This window comes from Merops nubicus, unplaced genomic scaffold, assembly GCF_000691845.1.
Source record: "Merops nubicus isolate BGI_N331 unplaced genomic scaffold, ASM69184v1 scaffold20304, whole genome shotgun sequence".
Taxonomy (NCBI): domain Eukaryota; kingdom Metazoa; phylum Chordata; class Aves; order Coraciiformes; family Meropidae; genus Merops; species Merops nubicus.
Genome location: NW_008606505.1, coordinates 38,326 through 63,076, shown reverse-complemented (window position 1 = coordinate 63,076; position 24,751 = coordinate 38,326). Strand labels below are relative to the sequence as shown.

The following is a 24,751-nucleotide window of genomic DNA, read 5'->3' as shown; positions in this document are numbered from 1 at the left end:
ACCGCTCTTTTATATTTTCAATGCATCTTAGATACAATGTGTTACTAGCTGCTTTATAAAATCTGTTGAGTTAAAATTAGTATAAAATAGTCTAGTGTATTGTAGCATGAGGTAATCTACTATGATTACTTCCAAAGGCTTGCATGAGCCTTACATTTTGAGATTAATGAACAGAATAGCTACAAATGGAGCCTTGGCTGTTTAGTTCACTATCCACAAACAGGAGAAAAGGCCCATTGCTGCAGCACTCCCTAACATTTCACTAACTTCAGTAACTTGAAGAGGTATCCCTGCAGTTTCTAGGATGAGGCCTGATTTTTCTTCTACACAGGAACTCTCTCTGCTTATTTGGAAAGGCATTGGCAAAACAACTAAAGGGCTTTAAGTGCCCAGCTCCTACTAATTGCTTTTGTTTAACTTGAGGCTTTGAAGGTTACTGAGAGAAGCAAGCATAAGAAGGAAAACATAGTAGCATTTATCTTAAAATTTGGTATAGGGAATAGTGTTGTAGATAAATTGTGCCCACTCTGTGCAGTGTTCAGGGAAAGGGACTCACAAATGTTGTTGCTGTTTCTGTAGAATATGATTCTTTTTTTACTCTGTTATGTTCCTCACCACTTCCTAGGATCCCCTTGGAGATAATTAGATATCATGCTGAAACTCCTTCACACAAACTGAATTTTGAAGAAAGGAAGCAGCTGGATGAGGATGTGTCTGTTGCTGAGGTTGAGCAGTCAGCCCGTGCCCTTGAACAAAGCCCCTGATCTCAAAGGACTTTCTACTGAAATATAAGAATATTTCCAGTATATTTTGGAAAATTCTGTAACTGTAAAGTTGAATGAATCATCCACATCAGTTTTACATCTGCTGTTAACTCAGTTAATAGCCACATATTAAGAAATAAGAATGACAGTTGTGTCTCCTGCAGAGCCATCTCATTACGCAGTAGAGATACTAAATTGCTTTCTAAACTGTAAGTCTGAACAATTCTTTCCAATTTTGTTCATTAAGGCTGAACTGCTTTCACATGGAAAGAACATGACTTACATATTGGAAGAATACACATAATAGCATACTATATGCTGTATTCAGTATAGAATCTGTTTTATCATCTGAGTATAGAAATAGCTTGTGGTCATGTACAGTGCAGCTATCATGGCATAGTAACCAAGAAATAAATTTATCTTAGTATATTAACATTAATCTTTTCCTTGGATACAGTACTAATCAAAGACAGTTAACTGAATATAATAATTATGTACAGAATCTTGAAGACTAATCTGATTCTCAGATATACATAACCTCACATTCAAAATGAAGGCAGAAACTCCAAGCTTGTCTATACCTATAGTAATGAGCTTCCAGAGTTTTGAATAGAATATTCAGTGTACTTCTATAAGTCTGAATTTTTTTATGCTTATTACCTGCTGTTTACTTAAATTGGTAAGTAGGAATTACCTGCTGACAAAAAACAATTAAACTATACCTGTGAATGTAGGCAGAATTTAAAGCAACCATATTTTTTCTCACCCCATCAAACAGCAGCATGTGCTGTGCTGATTGACCGTGGCATCTAGCATGAGTCCAAGGACAGCCTCATGTCTGTAGCAGAAAAATCAATTGTTCAGCCAGTCAGTTTCCTTAGCAATAAAATAAATCTATGTGGTATATAAAGAATAAAATACTTAGAAATATTAGGGCTGGTTTTGTAATTATCTCAAACGTAGATGCCTATTTCTTGCAGCTTTGCGTTAGGTAGGGAAGACCATAGAGGCACTAAGGTTGGAAAAGACTTCCAAGATTGTCAAGTCCAACCATCACCCAACACCACCATGACCACTAAACCGTGTCCCAGTGCCACATCTACACATTTTTCTATCCTGTAGTAAATTACAGTTCTTTATGAGACTGAAAAGGAAAGATAGTGTTTTAATTTATTTGATGACTGTTAGGAGACATGACACCAGGGATGACAGTTACCAGCAGTATCTTGATAAATTGCCTGTGCACATAGGTCCACAAATGCTGTGGGATCTGCAGCTGTAACAACATGTACCAGTGCTATGACCTTTGAAGTACGCCTTAAAGATAATGAGTTATTCTTCCATGTACATGCTGGGTTGATAAAACAAATAAGTATTCTCAGAAGATTTGATTTAACCCATTCTCAAATATCAGAACATACATCTCTCCTCCATTCTGAATTTTGGAAGCTTGCACTTTACCTAGTGCTTCTTGCATTCGCTTTCCAGATCACGTGAATGGTCACTGTACAAGCCCAACATCCCAGAGCTGCAGCTCAGGAAAACGACTTTCCAGTGCAGACGTCTCAAAAGCAAACCGGCGAGGGCCTGGGAGGCCCCCCTTCAGAAAAGCCCAGTCTGCAGCCTGCATGGAGATTTCTCTCCCAGTCACCACAGAAGGTGGGTGGCAATGACTATTTTGCTAGGTATTTGTGGATTTCTCACCAGGTGTGAAAGCAAATAAGTTCAGCATGCTTCTTGTCCTAGTCACTGCCCTGAACTGCTGTCTTCATCTGACCGTTTAGGATGAACAACCACACTGTGTTAGAGTTGCTAATAACAAGCCTACTCCAGAGCTGGGTGCTGCCTAGGGATGCCTTATGCTAAACCTCACCAAACTCCCACAGCCATCCCCTGCCCTGCATGGACTAGGTGCTTTGTTCAGTCACAGCAGCTTAGGCACACTTACTGTGACAGAAAGCAATACTAGCATCCTAAACTCTCATTGTCTCTACTTATCAAGCCTGAAAATGAGTGAGATATGTTTAGAATGTGAGTTCAAGCCTTGCACATATTTATTTACTTATTAGTACTGAAGACTATAAAATTCCACAGTCCCTGGCCACCGTTTAGGGTTAAATTGTATTGTATTTATATTAAGTTTCTTGCTTTAATGCCTGAAAAAAGTCTTTAAATCTTGACCTACCTGAGCGCAGAGTCTCGGTGAAACAGAGGTACAAAATAGACTGCTCATGGCAATGCATTGTGCTTAAAACTTGGAATAAGGCCATTATCATTTCAGCAGTGCCAGCTATTTCACTGCAGACCATACAAGCGGACGCATTCAACTGATGTGTTTTTCTTCAGTGTTGATAGTATTCCCACTCTGCTGTTGGTGTTCTTGACCCTGGTCTCCCATTCTTTCAGCTCCCCCACACTCTTGCAAGACCAATCCATTGTCTGTGCAGAAAAGGTTCAGTCTATCAATAACTGAAAAGCAATAGCATCAAAAAAAAATGATGTAGGATTGTAGCGTAGACTGTATTCAATTTTAGCAATAGGCAAAAATTTAATAACATTTAAACAAAATAATTATAGAATGTAATATTTTAATTCTATATACTTAATTTAAACAATTAAGTCTTTTTAAATTTTAATTTTAATAAAGTTGGATAATGATTTCCTAAGGGTCTAAGAGATAACAGCCATCCAATAGTCTCTGTTGTCTGGGCTGCAGCGTGGCTGTGATGCTGTCCGTGATAGGCAATTGACAACACCCTGACCCTAGCCCTCTGTCCTGCAAGGAGCACTGGTACCCTGACCTGCCCAAAGTTCTTTACGATGGGAACCAGTAGTCCCTAATTTTGCTAATTTTTAATAGAGACAGAGCAAAGGGATCACTCACAGCATCTAGTTTTGTAATTTTAAATGCAAAATATTGCTAACACCTTTGTTACTAGTGGCAAATTGATAGAATCTTTGGTTCTTTTTTTTCTTTGCAATGACATAGAATATCAAATGCTTTTTTGGCCCTTCTGACTACCTATACTATATGTGGAACCCTGTAAGAAAACATCATAATTTGGCACAGAGGGTTTCACAATTATGTTCTTGCCTGGAATGGAGCTGATATCCTCCATTCTGTTGCAGTGTCCTCTAGCAGCTCCTTCCATTTGATTTAGGAACAGCATTTACATGCATTGATTCAGGGGACAGAGAACAAGCATGGTCAGAAGCTCTCTGCACAATGGCTGTGCTCACTGAAGGTGTGTTGCCATCTTCCAGATGTGCCATTAGGTCTCTGGGAGAAGTCATCTCCCATTGCCAGAGACCAGACACCAAAACGGATACTGGTGGAAGACAGGTACTTTGAGCTGTTTGTTTCTGCTTAAATACAGAAACACTTAGCTTAAACTGCTTTCTGTATTGGGTTCCAACTCCCTTTTCACTGAAGCAAATGTGAATTGCCTGTGTGATCTATTCTTCTGACTTTACTAGACAAGTACTGACCTTCTGCAGAGGAACAGGGTCAGAGACACAGCGAGCAGTGACACTTCAACTGACTGCTCTTCCTTCAGTGACCATCCAACCGTCAATCCTTTAGAATAATGTTACAGTATCGTGGACTCTTCAAAGATTAATTCATGGGCTCAACACTGCGTTGTAGGCTTCATATAACATACGACAAAGTGTAATCCTCAGCAATTAGTTATAATAAGTAATCCCATTTAAATACTAAGCCTACTATAAATTTCAATTTTAACTCGGATTAATTAATAGCTCCTGTGTGAACATTGTACTAAAGCAGATTTACAGAGCTGTCAGGTGTTTATAAAGTCCTAGGGAGTTTTCACCTGCATAATCACCATTTTTTCCCTCCACATCCATTATTGATGATGAACATAACATAACCCTTTCATCTACCTTGCTTTATGCACCACGCAAATATGGTCAGTACCACTGGCATATAATAGCTTCTGATGGAAAGTGTATTACTGCCTCAGTAGTTTCTACTGCTGCGTGTCTTTCTTCATCCTATGTAGTTCCAAACTCTTCTGCAATTCTTGTATGCAGATACTGCTGCAATATCAGCACTACTCGTACACAACCAGGCCACAGTACTAACTAATTCTTTTATGCTGCTGCTTTTCTTTTTTCCTCCCATTCTCCCAGAGGGAGTGGAATAACTGACAGGCAGAACCTACAACTCCCTAAGGTCCCACTGACCCTTGTGTACAAAACATTTAGTAATACAGTTATACTTTTGATGGCATGACACTTTCTGCATAGTCACATCATGAAGGATTCACTTTCTGTTCTTCATCACTAATTAGAATACTTATCAAGTTTAATATTAACGTATAAAACTTTCTAGAGATAGTTGTCTAAGTTCTTTTCAGGGACACAGAGTAAATTAAAGTAAGTGATTTTTAAAAAAAAAAAAAACTAACCCTTTATGAACTTATCAGTGGTGTAACTTAAATGGTATTATAATTCTCAATAAGGTCAGTGAAATGACTGTTTCAAGACAGAGCCAGACAGCTTTTGGAGTAATTTATATTAACATGTAATATGATGGAGCACGGTTTGGCTTTGTCCTTGAGTGTGTAGGTTTGTGTACAAGTCACCTTTCAGCAGGCCTATAGACTAAAATAATTTTCTGATTATTTATATTCTCTCATTAAAACAAAGCCATCTGTCCAACTTGTCTAAACCTTCCTTTAGATGCCTGTGGTGTTAATGTTTTGACTTCTAGCTCTACCAACGGATCTGTCTGGAATGACTGACATTCCACTGTTCTTCACGCATCTTGAATTTCTAGACATATTGTTTTGGCAAGTGGTTTGATTTATTTCTGAAGGCTTTTATGCTAAATAATATGGTGGAAGGGGGTATTAAAAGATTCTTGGGCTGGGGGTAAGGAGGAGAGTGAAGGAGAAGGAAGATGAGAAATTAAAAGTCTTGAGAAAAAATATACTGAGAATAAGCATTCTCTCCAAAATGTGCAATTGACTTTAATCAAAACCTAGTTGGGCTGTTCCAAAATAAAATGAAAAAATCTCCTCTGCGCTGAGAACTTATTGGCTACTTAGGAGTATATGCTGCAATAAATAATAGATGTATTGACAAGAAATGATTTTTTTTTATGTTCTCATGTGGTGAATCGAGATACATATTTTATGTCCTTGCTAGAGAAGTAGTATTTCAGGTTAGTGTTTTGTAGGATTGGATTTTATTATTCTATGTGAGTAGAATTTTGCTTAGCGATTGCTATCTCAGTAGTGTTAAGCACTTTTTATACATTAAAAAAAAAAAAAAAGCCTTTGTGTGTGGGTAGATGGTTCTTACCTTTTCTTAAGCCTGTCTCAAGCATTGATAACATTTGGAGACTTTTTAATAATGCTTCCACTTCCTGCTCTTTACAACCTCTTCTAAATGAATTGATTAAAAAAAATTTACATTTTGGTGTCTAATCACAAGATATCTATTAGAATAACAAATCAGTCTTCTCCAGTCACATTGGATTTCAAAATCTACTTATTTAAATATCTGATCATCTGGTACGATAGGCACTGAATTTCCAGCATTTTCATCAAGTGTATTTTCAAGCAACTTTCACACAATAAATTCTTCTAACTTCATTCCTATTAGCTGATTGTCAAGATTTTGCTGACTCTTACCTCTTTACACGTGCAGGATTCCTGATATAGAAAAGCATTTTTTAAGAACGGCTTTGCAAGGATGAATCATAGGAAGAAAATGGAAGGAGTTTGGGGAGATTGTGTCTTGTATTCTGCTGGTCAAAATATTGCAGACTGTTCAGTTTCATGAAGTGCTGATATTTCTTCCACACTCACAAAAGAATAATTCAAAAGCCAAATAATAGTAGCAGGCAAGTGGTCTCTATATGTGCATGGATACTGTTGCTGCTTAAACCTCTATCTTTTCCAGTAGCCACATCTAACGTGGAAAAACTTGAAAAGCTCTGAAGTATTTTAAACTTTAGATTTATTCCACGCTAAAGATTACTGCTATTTCCTTTTAAGTCTGGGAGGGCATGTCCCCAAAAACACTGGTATCTAAATCAAATAGCTTGTTACGGTTATATTTTTGTCAATAATTTCCAGACATTTAATATAATACTTCTCAAATACAATTTATGCTATTTAAAATGTTACTTGTTGTCCTCTAGTATCTTCTGGCTTCCAAAATGCAGTATTCTCACAGCTATACTGATAAATTCTGTAGTTGCTCAATATTGTATTTCTAATTTTGGCAAGAAACTGGAACTGCATGAGTCAGTAATAACATATTGTTGCTTCCAAACAATCTTGTTTTCACGCACTTTTGATTAAGTTTTCTTCCTTGCAATAATACACAAGAATTTATTTGCATTGTAAACAAAACCACATATATAGGAAATTCCACTGCTTAACTTCTAAATTCTAAACTTCTCCTAGTCCTTTTTGACCAGAAGTCTTTGATAGTTTAGGAATAAGCAATTATATTCCTTTGATAAGGCTTTCTTGTACAGAGTATAAGCTACTTCTTTTTATTATCAAATTAGCATTGTGCTTTTAAATATCAAGAGCAATTAAAATACACAAGAATGCAAATTATTCTTGGTCAAGAAAATCCTTACAGAGATTCTGTCCCATGATAGCATTCTGTAGAAAGGGAATGTGTTCTGTCTCCAGGCTTAGTGGATTTTTGTGCAGGCTGTGGCCATTTGCACTGATCACGTCTGTTTGTTCCAGGTCTGGGCTCCAGCTAGCACCCTATTTTGTCTGTGGGTGTCCTCTCAGAAGCATTGAAACAGGGATTATATTGACCTTTTGTTTAGCTTCTTTGAGCCAAATGTGTACCCCTACCTGGCATGCCTTCTGTCCTGTAGCACATATCCAAAGCAGTCCATCTCAGCCTAAGAGCTAATACTTCATAGTTGTTAAACCCATTAAATCCCCCTTTCCATCTATACCAGCAGAGATCCATCCCAGCTTGATCGAGAATTTGACTGTAGATGCATGTGTCCGAATCATGGGCTCTTTTTCTGCAGAAGAAAACAGAACCTCTATTCACTCAAATGTTAAATTGTAATTTTAGATTAAAGAAAACAGTGACATTAAAGAATAAAAATAAAATTGTGGGAGGGAACTCAGTGTGGTACTACTTATATAGCTGGTGGGTATATGGCTCTGTGTGCACAGATGTATTTGCTGCTACGCAGTTCTCTTTGCTTTAATAAATTATAACTAACTCCAAGAAATCTTTTGGATTTGACGTCACTTGGTTACTGCTTTTTTCAAACATTCTGCTTTTTTAAGCCAGTTTTCATTCTCCAGAAGATTCTCTCTGCCATGGCTTGCTACTTGCCATCAAACCATGTGCTTGCAGATTCTGCCAGTTTTTTCCTCCTTGCCTGCATTCACACAGAAACTGGAGCATTCTGTATAAGTATGTCCATATGTGATAGCATCATACATCTGGGGAAGAAAGTAAAGGCAGAATGGATTTTTTTTCCTTTGAAATGTTGTGCTTGAAAATCCATTTTCTCCCACAAGCAGTAATAGAAAACTACCTTTGTTTTTTATTATTTTTTTCCCATGTTGTAGTTTTTCACTACTCCAGCTTAATCACCCTTGACTAGAAAGACAACTTAGATTTTAGTGCTACAAAAGTGTCTCTGCAGAAGAAATTCTAACAAGGATGCTAATGCTGTGCATTGTAATTGCCAAGGAATGCTAAGAGCAGAGTCTTTGCATTTGCTTTAGTTTTTTAAATTAATTCAATTTCAGCATATACCTGAGTTTTTGGATTAACTCTTTTGATTATATGTAGCTAGAATTTGATACAGAGCACTTGAATTGAAATGTCACTGTGAGCTGACAAAGCATACCATTCAAGAATATTTAGTCATTCACTTCAATAACCTTATCAAAAATTCTGTGGCAAGTGCAATACACTTTCCATTTTAATAGATCCAGTGTCCTTCTGTACCTGAAGTTTTTCTTTCGTATCTGCATATAGAATAACTAAAACTGTTCGGGGGATATGTTGTTTTGTCTCTTGTGTGAATTTGTCCACCTTGTTTAAAATCATAGAATAGATCAGAAGGGACCTTAAAGATCACAAAGTTCCACCCACCCTGCTGTGGGCGGGATCACTTTTCACTCAACCAACTTTCTGAAAGCCCCACCCAACCTGGCCATGAACACTTCCAGTGATGGAGCATCCACAGCCTCTCTGGGCACCCTATTCCAGTGCCCTTCCACCCTCACAGTGAAGAACTTCTTCACTGTATCTGGAAATGGGTAGTATTTGGTATATACTATATGCTTTAAACTTTTATTATTCAAAAGTACTTGTGAGGATCACCATAAGAAGCTTTGTAGAGAGCCTGGCAGAGGCTTCCAGGTATTTTTTTCTGTGTGAATTTGGTTTATGTCTTGGGGTTCTAGAATGCTGAGGTTTTTTGAGACTTTTTGTTTGGGTTTTAGATTCAGCAAATTTTAAAATAGATTTCTCTGTGTGGGGGTCAGCCTGTTACTTTGGTCTGTTGTTTCTATTACAAGGTCTCCAAAGTCTTAGGATCAATCTGTACCTTAATCAGTGGATCAACCTTTAAATATGCGTGTGAAGCCACAGAGAAGGACTGAGATTTGCTCTTGTAAATCCAGTATGCTGTGGTCAGGGTCTTGGAAATATGATACAGAGTGGTTGTCTTACAAAAAGTCTGCAGCCTGAAGAACCAGGCTCAGCTGATGTTGTGCTGTGTATTGCAGTATTTCCCACGTAACTTCTATACAATTTGTATCAGTTTTTTTCTTCTCAGCTAGGGCTGCACTGTGCTGTCTGCAGCAGTGCTGTATGCATAGCACATTGGATTTCTTTGGACTGGATGAGTGTATGTGACCTTTAGGTTTCCTTCCCACGTGGTAAGGTGGGGGAAGAAGAGGGAGATTTCTGTTTTTATCATTGGCTTCTTTTTTCTTGGGCCTGTTGGGCCTAAAGCCCACATGTGGGTGTGAACTAAGTGATGATGGCCTAGAAGATGACCACGGCAGTTTTCAAAAGTGGTGGTTCCTAGGCCCCCAAGGGAAGATCAAAATAAAATGCTCGATCTAGATAACATATTGACAGAAAAGTACAGGGTTATTCAAATGCATGGCATCTCTGCAGAGAGGGAGGGAGTAATCTGGTGTCCACATCTGCTGAGAAAAGGACAGGATATAATGGACATAAACCACGACTTCAGGGAGACGGTAGGGGACTCCTTTTGATCACCAGGGTTTTTAACCACAGAAATGGATTCTCTGAGGAGACTAGTGCATCTCTGGCAGGTTTTCAGACACACAGCTCATGCTCTCCACTGCATTCCCTTTGCCATGCCTCTCCGTACAGCAAGAGTGGAGGACTTCTGGTAAACTTTCTTGACAAAGCAGCTGGCCAGACTGACACCTACTGATCCTCTGGGCATGTTACAGTGGTCGTGGGGCCACAATTTGTGTGGCCCGTAAATGCCATGGCTTTGGCAGCTAGGCTTTCATAGCAGATGGAGATGCCCTTGGCTTGAATTTTTTTAATTTATTTTTCAGTGAGAGGATTATGGGTTTGGTTGTACTTGTAAATAATTATAATTTTGTTAGCATTTGAAGATACTTTATGTTATTGTAACTGGTAAAAGTAAGACTAATATAGTAGGAAATAACTCAGAAACACTATGGTAAGTCACAGTCTCCACTAACTGCTTAGTTTGTCATCACATTTCTTGTCTGTGCAAAGAAGCAGGTAAAACTATTGCATAGAGGATGTGTTCTATATCTAGATACTCTGCTCCTTACTGCAGAAAGCTTTATTCAAATAAAAAAGAAGTTATTAGAAAGTTGGAACTAGGGCACCACAAACTCAGATTTCTGAGCAGCAAATTCTTCATGGCACCAAAAAAGCAAGTATTCCAAAGAAGAATATTCAGCATCTTCTGTAAGGTTTTCAAAGTATTCAGTTTGAACACTGACCTATAAAATCCATAGATTATTCTTGAGGGAATATAATTGTTTCCAAAAGTGACACAGGCACAGAGTTAAGTTCCAGTTATGGTGGAGATGAGAATGTGTGTAGTTGTTTTCTACTGTAGGTAAAATAAAAGCCGTTTCTTCTTCTGCTTCGTCTTAGAAAGGAGATACAGATAACACTTAAGGTGAGCAAGGGGCAAAGCCTGGTCTGCCTGTGGCACAGGCACATCCAAAATAATGGCCAATGGTCGTGGGAGTAAGGGGATAATTCAGCCCATGTACTTCAATCCACCCCTTTAGGGTGCAGTCTGAGAGAGTGTGCTTCAGCAAGTGGATGCCCTAACCCAATAGCTGGGGCATGCCACTTGCTACAGGACATGCAGAAAAAGTAGGTTGTTCTGACAAGAGGGAGCCCAGTTTCTCAACCCTATCAATGGTGTTCAGGTTCCCCAGAACATGTTCATATTTTATATTAGGCCCAGAGGAAATAAAAAATAGGACCAGAACGGCCAGAAAACTTAGGGTAAGCCTCTCAAATGTGCATCATAGCCATCAAGGCCTCAGCTTCCCAGGGAGGGATGAAGAATGCTGGTCCTCATTACAGCATGTGGCCCCAGATGCAGAAAGCATGAATAGATGGAGCTGGTCCTCTTAGACTGACCTGTGCCTACAGTTTACAGCCTCCAGTTTTCTGCTAAGTGCTACAGTCACTGGACTGCAAAAAGCCAGTGGAGCTGTCATCATTTAGACAGAATCACAATCTTTGTTGGATCTAACCACTGGTTTCCATCAGAGGTTTAAGTATGTGTCTGCCTAAATCTGGTCACACAAGAGCTTGCAATGCCCTGTGTCCCTGGAAAAAAGTGTGGGGAGGGCCTAAAGACTGAGGTGCCTTGTGAAAGAGCATGTCTAATGGCCAAGAAAGGCCTGGTAAGAAATGGAGAAGAGCTTTCCATGGATGCATTTGAGCTGCTGGTGCCTAAATTCCAACTCTGTTGGGCTGGGTAGAGTTCATGTTTGGTTTTTCCTTGGAGTACATTTTCTGTCAGGTTCTACTAGGATGTTAGTATCCCCTTGTTTTCTTACGAGAATCTGCAAATTCGCCTTGTTTTTTAAAAAAAAAACACGGAAAAAAAAAAAAAAAAAACACCTAAATAAAATTTTTGTTCTTTTTACATTCACTGAATGTCAGGTCAGTTTTAGTTTAAATGATTATTTAATTCCAAATTAAGCTAAATTCACACTGTACTCCATCCGTGTTGAATTTGGAGGGTGCGTTTTGCACTGCATGCTCAAATTTAGCATTTTTCTGCTTTCTAGAAATCTCTTCAGGTCAACATAAACTGTTTTTCTACATCTGAAATAAAGTTTGAAACACTTTTGGAAGTAGAACACACCATTTGGTGGTTCCTGGTAGTTCTGTGGCAGAATGGAATAGATGGTGGGCTGCTCTGTATAGAGAACTAGAGAAGAGTATAGGAATATTCTGAGATTGTTCAAGTTATAGGATAATAGCTGTTCCTAAATGGCTTTTTTTTAAAGCAGAGCTTTTCTAACTAAACTTTCGTTATACAAGCAGAGGATCTATCAGAGGGGGGAAAAAGAGTCCTTTGAAATGCTTTCACTTGCTTCATTATAGCATTAACTATTTTTAGTTTGTCATTGAATGAACCTGAGGTTTTTCTTCTATGTCTTTTGTATCTACCTTATTCTTGTGTACTTCCACGTATGAAAGTTATACAACATACTATTCTATCCCAAGCCACCAATGTTACAAAAAACACTTCAGCAGAACGGGTATTTTATGTTGGGATTTAAGTTCTAGAGAACTGTGATGTCTTTGATTAAAAAACATATGTCCAAACTTATCACCTATATCCGAACTGAGCTCTTGGTGATCTGAATGTGAAGACATTTGCTTGTGTAAGTCAAGAGAAGTGATTCATACAACTGAATGTGGAAGTTTGATAGACTGTTTACTGTAGAGATCTCTCACATTTTTATCTTTCTATAAAAATGCCTATTTCTACTTCATTTTCAATATGAACAATAGTTCTGCCCTAACAGTTCCCTTGTTTTTAAAATGTGCTGAACTGAAACCTAAGCCTGATCTTTACAGTATTCTGGAAATATTAAAATAAAGATCCAAGTCTGGTGACTTGAATCTATCTCCTCCTTCAGATCTTTATTTGCCATCATTTACATCAGTCTCGTGTCAGCATGATACCATGAAGCCGTTCAGGTCACACTGCTGTAACTGTAGTGACTTCAGGGCAATGTATTTCAGAACTTTGGCCAGAGAGGGGGAAGCAGCCCCCAGCTGTGAGCTCCGTATGAGAGCAGAGGTAGCTACCCCAGTTTGGATGCTCTACAGGCAGGATATTCACAGGCTTTGCCACATAGCTTTAGGAGAACTTATTTGAGTTGATCCGGTAGGAAATAATTCGCAGCGAAATTCCAGATTGTTATTGCATTGTTCGTGCTTAAGACAATTTCTGCTTCTTTCTAGTGAATTGCTTTATGTGGAATGCAGCTTTAGAGTGGTGCTATTAGAATGTCTTCAATGGTGTTTTTAGCCAAGTAAACGTGCAGTGTTCTTAAATGTGTGAAAGCCCTGCAGCATTACTTCCTGCCCCTTTCTCCTCTGTGTTGCTGAAGTATTGCCATCCGTCCTATGGTTCCATCTCTGTGTCTTGCTGTGTGCAAATCCATGTCTGAAGTATAATTCCTTTACTGTATGCTCACACTGACATTCAGAGCTTTGCATGCTTTCCTGGCCACATAATTTTAAAAGTAACAGACTTTTCTTAAAGTTTAAAGATGATCCTTAAGCTGGCACATGTTTTAACAGTTACATTAGGTTCTGTTAGGTCTGATATTTGGGATTAAAACTTTTAGAAATCTCAAAGTGTGGGGAATATAAACCACTTATCTTTGTTTCCAGAATATATCAGTTTCCATAAAGGGCCGATTTTTGCATATGTTTTAAAAGCAGATCAATTACTCAGTATGTTAAAACCAGGAAAGGACCTATAAATAGCATCCAAGACACTAATAGTCAATTGAAATCTCTTCAGTAATGAATGTAAACATTTGCAGTGAAAATGTTGATCTTTGTGCTGGTAGTTTGGTTTCTTTATTTTTCATTCCTCACAACAAGTGATACTTTTACTTTCATGATTCATGACCTCAAGAAGAAAATCATTTTATGATTCTTTGTTAGTGCTAGCTGTGTTATTTTAGAATAATCACAATAACAATTATTTCCTGGAAGAGATGATAGATGAGGATGTGTTCCCCTTACAAAGCTGCAGCTGAGAACAGAGAAGTCAGAGCACTCCCCCTGAAGATGGCATACCTATTTTAATTAATATCCTCCCTCCTTATTGGCTTTTTTTTATTTCCATGGGAAAGTAAGGAAATTCCTGTCTTACTTCCACTAAGCAAAAGGAAGTTAAGAAAAGTAATCTCTGCAATCTCTGATCTGTAAAGGTGACAGTTGAAACACATGGAGTCATTTATCAAAACAATCTCTTAAACTCCCAGAAAACCCCCAAACCCTAAATTAAATCTTCTCCTAGACACCAGTGCAGTGCTGTGGGACAGCTCTGTCATGCAAGGGAAGAGCTAGGACAAAAACTGCTCAGGGCTGCTTCTGTATCAGTCTCACAATGACTTTTGGCTCCATAGTTCTTGTCCTTTTGCAATGCGTGCCATTTGTGGCAGTCAGTGGATGACATTTCCAGACAGGCAAAGCCTCAGCAGTTACATGGGCTCAGCACATTCTCACTCGTCGAGCATCACTGTGCTGCTCACACATGGATGAACAAAGGTAAGACTCAAAAGCACCAGCTTCATTTTTATCCTAACATGTCAGTTGAAGTGTCCTGGGTGTTTCTCTCAGTGAGGTGGGTAGCAAGTTAGAGGTTTTGCAGTTGCTTTTAAATCAGAACCCTTCTATTTGTATGCTGCTGCTCGTAGCTGGAATTCAACAGTCAGTCCAGTGTTACGAAGGAAGTTGGTTCCTGAGTTTCCATCTGCATCTCACTAGCACAAACCATGCACAGGACAGGGCTGAATGAAGACATTTTGAAGAAAGCAGGACTGTTAGGAGAGTCGTGGTGTTTGCACTCTCTGGTCTTAACCTATGGACTGCAGCTTTTTTAAATACTCTGACTGCAGATAATAATGCTTTTGCTTTTAAGATTTCCCAGGGAAAGTGCTTTTATGTTTTTCTAGGATATAATGGAGTGGTTTCTAAATACAGAATTTGAGGTAAATCTCTTTGAGAAAGCAGTCCTGGGGAATAGGCCTAAACTAAATTTTATCCTGAAATCTAGGAAGAGAGATTTCTGCCTTGCTTTAGAGCCAGCCAAGTCACGTAGTGATTGCACACTTTCCTAGGCTTTGGTCTGCCATCCAGGTATGTTTAATGATGTCAAAGTTTGACATGTGTCATGCTGGTCTTAGAATTTCAGTTTGAGTAGTGTATTTAATAGAAAATCGCACAGTATGTTCCCAAAAGTGTCCTAAATCTTATATCTGTTAGTGTCAGTTCTGCAAAGATGTATTAGTTATCTGTACTGCACAGAAGAGAGGAACATTTCTTGTTAATTTAGGGAGGGAGAAAGCTTGATGACACATGCAAATGCCACATCATATATTTTAAGTTCCGTGTATGTCGCCTACACTTAACTGCATTTGTCCTTTCAAACATCTTTCTCAGTTTAGCATATTTGAATTTTATGTGACTGTGATATTAATAATTCTCTGTTAAAGAGAAAATTAATTACATCATAACATATTTTAAAATTAGTTACCCTTTGGGGAAAAAAATATATATGTGTGTGGAGCCCTGATGACCTCTGCCTTGGAATTGCTGTTTTCCCCTTCTTTACTTGACAGCTGTCACTGTGCTTAGGAAGGAGCTGGGCCAACCAGTCCACTGCAGGAGAAGTGCAAAGTGCTTTGGGGTTATGTGAGACACTAATTCTCAAGGTATGAGAAGCTGTGTTTTCACATGAATAAAGCATCCCAGTTTTATGCAGATATATTTAGCAGCACTGAGTCACTCCTAGAGAGCTACCACAGGGCCTACATGAAGGGGAAATGGGATGAGGGCAGTGCTTGGAAGTCCAAGTAAACCGTAAGTTTCTCTTCCATGAGAGTGGTACTGTGGTGCGAGGGACAGCTATCCTGTGAAGCTCCTGTTTGACAAGTTATGGATGCCCTCAAAGAACAGAAGCTGGCCCAAGTGTGAGAGTAGCAGGAGACTCTGACCCCATCCCTGCGTGACACCTTTTAAGGCAGTATATGTAGTGACTCTTGGTGTGACTCCTGTAGTGCTTTGGCATAGTTCTCTCCAGTCTTTCACAGGTAGCCGTTGTGAGGTGGAAAATTTCAGCAGTTAACATTGAGTCACTTGGGTAGGGGATTACAGTGCTGTAACATGTTGTCTGAGGAAGAGGTTCACCAGTGAACTGCTTCTTCCAGTGAAGAGCAGGAACCATACTGTATACAGTATGAGGCCTAGCCCATTTACAGGTTGGAGTGGATCAGAAAGTTCTTTTCTACTTTTGTTCTTTAACCATGGCAGAAAATATTCCTCTTCTTAGATTTCTACTGGCGCTGAAGAAACAGCTGTCTCTTCGGAGCCATGAGAAGGATAATTCCATACCAGGCACAGGTCTGCTTTGTAATGATAGATGCAGAAGCGAGCTTTTTATCTAAAGTCCAAAAGCGTCAACTATGTCTCCAGAATCTCCTGGTCCTTTAGTTCCTACTGTTGCAGAAGAGCATGTGAGGTTTCCAATGATCTAGCCCTGTTTTTGACTATAGGTTGGTAGACAGCAGCACTGGCACAAATTGTTTTGTTAGACTGCTAGCAGCCAGCCCTACTCTCGTCTTCCCTCTGGCTCCTTTACTCTTCAGTAACTTCTTAGCCTGTGTGCTCTTTGGTCTCCAGTATGTTGCCACAGAAAGCTCCTGCTAGTGCCAGGAGCTCCCTTGCATAGCTTTGTGCTTCTCGCCTGGCACTCAGCAAAGCAAAGGAGAGATCCTTGGCCCTACAGCAGTAAGGCCCTGCTTGTTGGTATTTTTTCTCTGAGGCGTTCAGTGAGTGTCTCCATCTCTGTATCTGCAGGGAGGACAAGACAGCTCTGTCTCTGGCTGGCTCTCACTGTTGCCTGCTAAAGTTTAGGCAGAAAGAAGAACCAGTCAGGGCTGGCTCACTGTGCGGTTGTTGCCAAGGGCACAGAGCAGGTTTCTCACTGCACCCCCTGGGAAGCCCGAGTTGGTATGTACCCTGAGGCGCTTTGGATGCTGGGATCAGTTTAGCAATGGGTGTCCCTTCCCCAGCGAGCAGCTGTTAATAGCTTGACAATAAACGATGGCTGTGAATGCCATGCTAGAATGTCCTAGGGATGGAAACAACCGTGGGGCAAAGGGCACCTGCTCTGGAGTCAGTAACAGTGTCTCACTTCATGTGCTGCAGCAAGGAGACACATGGATTAATTTTAAATGCATTGGCAACATATGGGTCTAAAATTATTTCATGCTATTTAGAACAAGTCCTTTGAGCTAAGGCTGTTGTAAATTCTAATTAGTCTATGCTAATCTCCATAATAAGCAGCTATTTCTAATGCAGATCTAACTGATGAGGTCTGACAGCATTTTCCACACTTATTTATACACTGGCAGCAAGCTGGTATCATGCTTGTATCAGAATGTTTGCTCAGGTTACAAAAACTCTGTATTTTCTGTACTCTACAGAGAGTTTGGATTTGCTGCAGGCTTGTGCTTCTCAGAATTGCCAACTTATGCCTGCTTGCTTGTCTGTATTTATGCAGAAAATAGGGAAAACTCCTTCAGCCGCTCCCGCAGCTCCAGCGTGTCCAGCATCGACAGGGACTCGAAGGAGGCGATCACTGCTTTGTACTTCATGGAGTCCTTTGCCAGGAAGAACGACTCCGCTGTCTCCCCCTGCCTCTGGGTTGGAACGGGCCTCGGTATGGTCTTAATCCTCTCCCTCAATCTGCCTGCCAGTGACGACCTGCGGCAGTCAGAGCCAGTCATGGTGTCGCCAAGTGGTAAGAGTGCAGCACTCTCCCTCTTTATTGCTTGCCTGGATACAACAGGGGAATAACTGCATGATTTGGTATGCCCATTTGGACTGAAAATTCTCAGTACGGGTACCAAGCACTGGTCACTCACTACACAGAGGGCATGCAGGTAAATAAAAGTGCCCATGAGAGACCTGCAGCTTCATGAACTGCATCACTTAGGTTGTGTTGTTTCTGAAGATTACCTTGTGTCATGGGCAAAGTTACATATTTCCTGTGAGGAAAGGGAAATTATCAGAGTTCCTTCATACTGTGTAATTAAAATTACTGTCCTGTGTACAGCTCTGATGCAATCCTATCTGGGATGCTGCAAACAGTTTGGCTATCTTACTATCAGAAAGCTGCAAAGAAGCAGAAGGGAGTTCAGGAGAGGAAACAAAAATGTTGGCAGGTTGATGTACCAGGAGAGATCCTTGGCTGAGTGGGTGACAGATGGTGTAGCAGAGAGAACAGAGGGCTGAGAGAGGTCAGGTCCGAGCTGCAATGGTATGCACTTAGTTCATTTAAAGCAAAATAATGACAAAAATCAAGGAAAGCACAGGAATAGAGGCTTCCTACGCCCAGGTTGTTCAGACAAGCAATGCTGGAAGGTCACCAGACTAAGGCGAGCTATTTTATCGGTGGGGAATAAATACCCTACTTGTAGAAAGTAACAATAGCCTATCTTTATGATCTTCAATAGCATGTTTTTGATGGATTATTTGAAATAGGCTGCACGAGACTTTGTCAGTACTGACAGCCTGTTTGTTCACTTTCTTTTCCATTCAGGGAGAACTGAGCAAGGAAGACTTGCCACCTTACCTAGATTAACCTGTTTGCTCTGTTTACAAAAGCTGTGTGCTGCACACGTTCACACTACTGACAACCAGGTTAATAGTGATGCCACTGAGAGGAAATTGTATTTTTCAGGCACAGTTCTAACCCTGAAGGGAGCCGTGCTGACCTTCGCGTGCTTGGACTGCATGGGGACGTTGACACATCCACCATATGAAGTATGGAGGGACCCACACAGTGCTGATGACGGTGAAAAAACAAGAAAAAGGAAACTTGTCATGCATTCCCCTTCCTCCTCCCAGGATATGGGTGATCATCAATTTGCAGTCATTTGTTCAGAAAAACAAGCCAAAGTCTTCTCATTGCCTTCCCAAACATGTCTTTATGTCCACAACATCACCGAAACGTCCTTTTTATTGCGAGCAGATGTGGTCACCCTCTGTAACAGCGTCTGTCTGGCGTGCTTTTGTGCCAATGGGCACATCATGACACTGAGGTACTTATCTAACTAATCTTGTGGCAAAATACGTGAAGAGGTGGCACGGTGCCATCACGTTCCGCTTGTGTTTGCTCCAGAGCTCCTGATGCTCTGCATTTGCTCCCGGGTGGGTGCAGCTAATGCCCTGCCGTGCCCGCTGCCATGCCTGTTCCTTGGCCTGTCTCCACATGGGGAGTTAAGGCAGCTGCACAGCAAAGCAAACTCCTTGATTTCCTAGTAATCCCCAACCCGTGACAATTGATGGCTGATGGTTTTTAACTGTCATAAATCTTGATAATATTGCTCAGTTATGGTAAGTCAGGCATAGAGGACTAGAGAGAAACTGAAGCATAGAAGGGTACTGTTTATCCAGTGTGAGGTAGCACGTCCCATTCTTGCCATTTTGGAAGATTTTCCACTCAGAGCACCTGGTTTCCCTTCCTCTCCATCTCCAGCAGTGGGCTGGCTGTGCAGTAGCCCCATAGTCATGCCTGAGCTTGCCACACCCCCATTCCCCAACCAGGCCATTTAAATTTGGAAAGCGCCATACAAAATGGTGAACCAGGAGAAGCTGGAGGACAGCAAAGGTGATGCTGGAGCCTTTGTCTGCAAGTTGTGCCCTGCCATGCCATGTCCTTCAGATGCCCACGTGGTAGTTGGGGCAGGCCTTACCTGTCAGGCTGCCCAGCCATGTGGCACAAGCTATAGTGTGCCACGTGCACATCCCAAATCCAGACAGTAGCAGAAACCTAGGGGTCATTGAGGTCAGGCAGCTGACACTTCTCCATGCAAGGAAACAAAGTGTGATGGGAAGGCAGCGTGTTTATGGCAGGATTTTCCAGCTTGGAGCTATACTTGAATATTCCATTTATGAAAAGGGTTATATTAAATGCTGGTTTAAAATGCAGCCACGGAGCAGGTGTACCATGTGTGACAGCTGGTGACTAACCCAGGTCCCTGCTTCTCCTCAGCTTGCCCAGCCTTCGCCCACTGCTGGACCTCAACTATTTGCCTGTGACAGACATGAGGATAGCGCGGACCTTCTGTTTCACTAACGAAGGGCAAGCTCTGTATCTCAGCTCTCCCACAGAGATCCAGCGCCTGACCTACAGCCAGGAGATGTGTGATAATCTGCAGGTAGGGTTCGAACCTTTACTTCGGTGCCTTTGTGCCTGTGGGGGAGAGCCAGGGGCCCGGCTCCTCAGGTGTGAGTTGCCACGTGTTTGCTGCTAGATTTCCGTGTCTGAAGGGAAGGCTGTGCTGTGGGAGCAGGGCAGGCACATCCTTCTCCGTTTGTCCTGCCTGAATGATGCCAAAGCAGCAGAGAGGTCAGAAGCTCTGTTGCTGGTTGGACTCTTCCATCTCACTGTCACCTTGCTCCTGTGCTCTAACAGCTGGCCCCAGCCTACAGCCTGCCCACTCTCAGTTTCAGTCTCTGCTGGCTCTGTGCAGAGGCAGATTTGTGCCCAAACGGGGCTCTTCACAGCCTGCTTCTCTCAAAGTCCTACCCTATGAAAGACCAACTGTTAAAAATGACTGAAGGGAAAGAAAGGGAAGCTACAAATGGAGAGCAGCTACAGCAGTCGGTACCAGCATGTGTCCAACCACACAGCCACTGGCTCACTGAAAATATTAATTCCTTCCCCTATTTTTATCATTTTTCCTTTTAACTCTAAAAATATCTTCATACATGCAGCTTTCAGTGGATAGATGAGAGCATGAGACAATTATTGTTAGTATCAAAAAATTTGTTTTGATGTATTTTTTTATTTACCATTTTTTACGCCAATAATTGGTACTCCCCTTCTTCCACATGAGAAAATTGCTTCCCATTGTACACCAAAATACAGTACTATATATTGTCTAGTTAAAATAATTTATTTTGAGCAAAAGGTCTTTACAATGCTAGATTTGGGTTGTTGTTCTTTTTACAATGAAAAAGCAAATTAAAATGTCATGAATTGAGAAGGGGTTACAGGCAGAAATATGAGTAATGAAAGAGGAAAAAGGGAGGAAGAATAAGTTCTAGATTATATAATTAGCACTGAACTAGGATAGAAATATAGAAGAAATGGTCCTGCCAGCAATGATTATGCCCTAGGGAATAACTTGTGCTGAGCAGCTCAACTCAGATCACAGCACTGTCTGTCTCAAGTCTGAAGAAGCAACTGTGAGGAGTGAGCATTGCACACAAGCCTTTGTGCATCAGAGAAGAAATTACTTTGCAGGGAACTGATTTTAAAATGATCAAAAGGTTTGATCAATGTACCTTAGAGTATGGACCTACAGTGAGAGGCTGTTACAAGCTAGATTTTTAGGGTTTATGAACAGTAATAGCATCATATGACAAGCAACCGGAGGGCAACACAGCCCTTGCTTCTCTGTGCTGCCAGACTGTGGCTGCTTAAAGCATGGCTTTTATGCAGAGAGGACAGATAAAAGCTGGCACAGGCCTCTTATGTGTACACAAAGCAGATGACCCAGTATCACCTGCTTCCTAGGAAAACAAAGCCAGGCTGCTGGAGAGCCTCCACACTGTCTGGAAGGGCTGCAGTAAACAAACTCCCCAGAGCAGAGCAGAGAGAGCAGAGAGCAGAGCAGGGAGCAGGGTGGAGGAGCAGTGTGTGAGTCCCAGCACTGCCCTGGCACTGGGGCTCCCAGGAGCTGCGTGCAGCACGGCTGGATGGCTCTGCCTGCGGAGCCCTGGGTGAGCAAACACGGAGCTCAGCAGCAGGGCCCCAGCTGCTCCCAGTGCACCCAGCCCCGCTGGCTTCAAACGCTACTGGGACTGCACCAGCTTGATCAGTTTTACACTCTTCCTAGTACTGCTGCAGATAAATCTGAGCCTGGGGTTTCCTTGGGTGGACTGCTCTGAGGTCTGGCTGGCACCATGACCTTGCCCTCAGCAGAGGTGCGGGTGTAGCGTCACTGGTGGCACTGCCAACGCGCACGGTAACGGGGGCACGCAGGGGCGCTGGCAAACCAAGTCCCTTCCAAAGCATGAGTGAACCTAGTTAGCCCAAGTATTCTCCCATTATGAAACACAAATGTTAAGCACTCAATACTGTTCATCACAGCAAACATCAGAACTGGTTGATAAAACACCTAGAACTGCTCTCACCTCACTAATTTTTCACATAGACTTTTGTCTGACTTCACTAGGACATGCTTGGGGATTTGTTTACTCCTGTGGAAACGCCAGAAGCCCAAAACAGAGGCTTTCTCAAAGGACTCTTTGGAGGAAGTGGACAAGCTTTTGACAGAGAGGAGCTTTGTAAGTAATTTATTGCGTTGGGGTTTTTTTTCAGAAATTAATTCATGGGATCAGCTGCCCTTGTTATCTAGGAAAGGAGAGGTACACAAGCTTTAGCTCTTCCTTGAAAAAACAAAGACTGAAGAAAGGGGAAGGCCCTCCACTGCCTTCCCCAGGTTCCTTCACCTTGGCAGCTTCTTTTGAGAAAATGAGTCTGGGGAGGGTGGGGTCACAGCTGCACTGTCTCTGTGCTGGTGCAGAAGAGCGTTCCCCACGTGCCATCTGCCCATCCCACGGCATCACAAGAGGGGCTGGCAGAGCCACGGCCAGGAACTCATTCCTGCCTCTTGTCCATTTCTCCTCTGCAGTTGGTGAGGCCACGGCGGGAAAGGCCTCTCGCAGCCTCGCTCAGCACATCCCTGGATCCGGCGGGATCGAAGGAGTGAGAGGGGCCGCGGGAGGCGTGATCGGGGACCTGACCCGCGCGCGCATCGCCCTGGACGAGAGAGGGCAGAAGCTGGGAGAGCTGGATGAAAGGACTGCGAGCATGATGGCCAGCGCAGAGGCGTTTTCCAAACATGCACACGAGGTAGGGGCCCTGGCTCCACACACCCAGAACTAGGAGGTGCCAACCCTGCCACCGAGCCTTGGCTTCCCTCGGGGAAAGCCGAGTGTGGCTCTCCCCCTTCCCCCAGCCGTGGTGGGTTAGGTGTGCTCCTGTTAAGAGACACACAGTTTTTCCTGCTCCCAAACAATAGGAATGCCAAGAATAAGCTTCCATTGCACGCACTTTCCTTTCACGTTCTCACAGCCGAGCAGCAGCCATAGTCAGCCTGTGAATTTAGAACATGGCACTTCTCATCTCTCACCTCGCTCACCAATTCATTGTGATTTTTTTTTTTAAGCCATTTATTCTGCCCTGCTGCATAGATGTGCTGCACAACAGGTAGGTGGGTGTGTACATAGAACAGTTACAGTTCTTACTGGGAAGAGAAAGTTTGTAGTACAGCACTGTGGTACTGTTGTTATACAGATTAGGGTTTGCTCAGAATAGGCAGTGCTGGAAACAGAAACCTTTTCCAAACAACACTGTAAAGGCTGGGACTCAACTAAAGTGATTTCCCTCAAAGATAAAACAGCATTAAAGAATACTTCCCAAAATGTATGGTTTTCATTTAACATGCAGCACATCTCTGAACAAGACCTTTACATTTTTATTGACTTTTGTAAGTGTGAAGCACAAATATGCAGAAAGAATGTGCCCTGAAATGCAAAAAAAGGTTTATGTAACCAGTACATATCTGCTATGCTTCATAGAGAAGCTTCTTTCTACAGGAGTAAAAAGTAAGTTCCTGGTTATTCCCATACCCTTGTACTTTTTGCAGAAAAAACAGTAGTTAAAGCTCCTCAGGAAAAATCTTTTAATGAAGAGCAATAGCAGGTCAGGTAACTATTTTTTTTTTTTCCTAATGTAACAATTATGAAATTAAATACAAAGCCTTAGTGGACTCAAGACCTGATGACACTGTTAGTAAAGTACCGCATTGCTCTTCCTTTTTTGCTTAATGTTTATGACAGTTAACAGGTCTAGGTCATGTGGTATCTCATACAGAGCAGTGGTTTATATCTCTTTGTTTCTGATTTCTGTAGGTGATGCTGAAATACAAGGACAAAAAGTGGTACCAGTTTTAAGACTTTCAAAGAAGCTGCTTGTGGCTTTATTAAGAACACTGTTCAGGGAAGCAACACTCATTCCCAAATCTACCAGTCACAGGCCAGAGACAGTTTTTTCTCCTAGAAGATGTTTTCCTGTTACTATTCTTGGATTCATCACAGTGGGAAGCAAGGAGAAAGTTTACAGACCGTAAGACAGAAGCTAGAATCGTGTGGGTCTTACTTCAACAGCTGGCTCATGCAGTAGCCAATTTTTTTTTTCCAAAAGGAACTCAACCATCACTGTGGCATGTAGTTTTTCAGAAGCTGTAGGTATGAACTGTGGGGAGTGTGTCTGGTTAAAAATATTCTGTACAAACTCGAATGTTAATGCACTTATAAAACTTTGCATGACTAATTGACATCCTAAAAAAAAAAAAGAAAAAGAAAGCATGTTGTGACCGAAGAAAAATGGGATTTATTTATATTCTGAGAAAAAAAAAAATTAAATGGCAAAAATCTTTATTTTTTAAAAGTAACATTACAAAAAGCCAGTACATTTTGAGCATGTTTGCTACCGTTCTCAACATAAAAATGAGTTAAGCTGCATTTTCTTATCTGCTGTTTATTTCCCTTCAAAAACCTTGCCTGAACTAAGTGCTGTTTAACTCCTACCAGAAGAATAAATAACTTCAAAATTCTATGCCCCAATCTAC

General features: G+C 41.4%; 1 protein-coding gene across 1 annotated transcript in view; it reads left to right on the top strand.

Moving 5' to 3' along the window:
* The window catches only part of STXBP5L (syntaxin binding protein 5-like), a gene marked incomplete at its 5' end in the record, with an annotated part of 75,967 nt that extends 51,508 nt beyond the window's left edge, over positions 1-24,459 (top strand). The window contains 7 exons of the mRNA XM_008939679.1: positions 2,253-2,423; positions 17,605-17,844; positions 18,787-19,147; positions 20,101-20,266; positions 22,292-22,403; positions 22,751-22,971; positions 24,033-24,459. Coding sequence (XP_008937927.1) covers positions 2,253-2,423; positions 17,605-17,844; positions 18,787-19,147; positions 20,101-20,266; positions 22,292-22,403; positions 22,751-22,971; positions 24,033-24,074 — 1,313 coding nt within the window. The remainder of the gene's footprint in view (positions 1-2,252; positions 2,424-17,604; positions 17,845-18,786; positions 19,148-20,100; positions 20,267-22,291; positions 22,404-22,750; positions 22,972-24,032) is intronic.
* Positions 24,460-24,751: the final 292 nt, after the last annotated feature.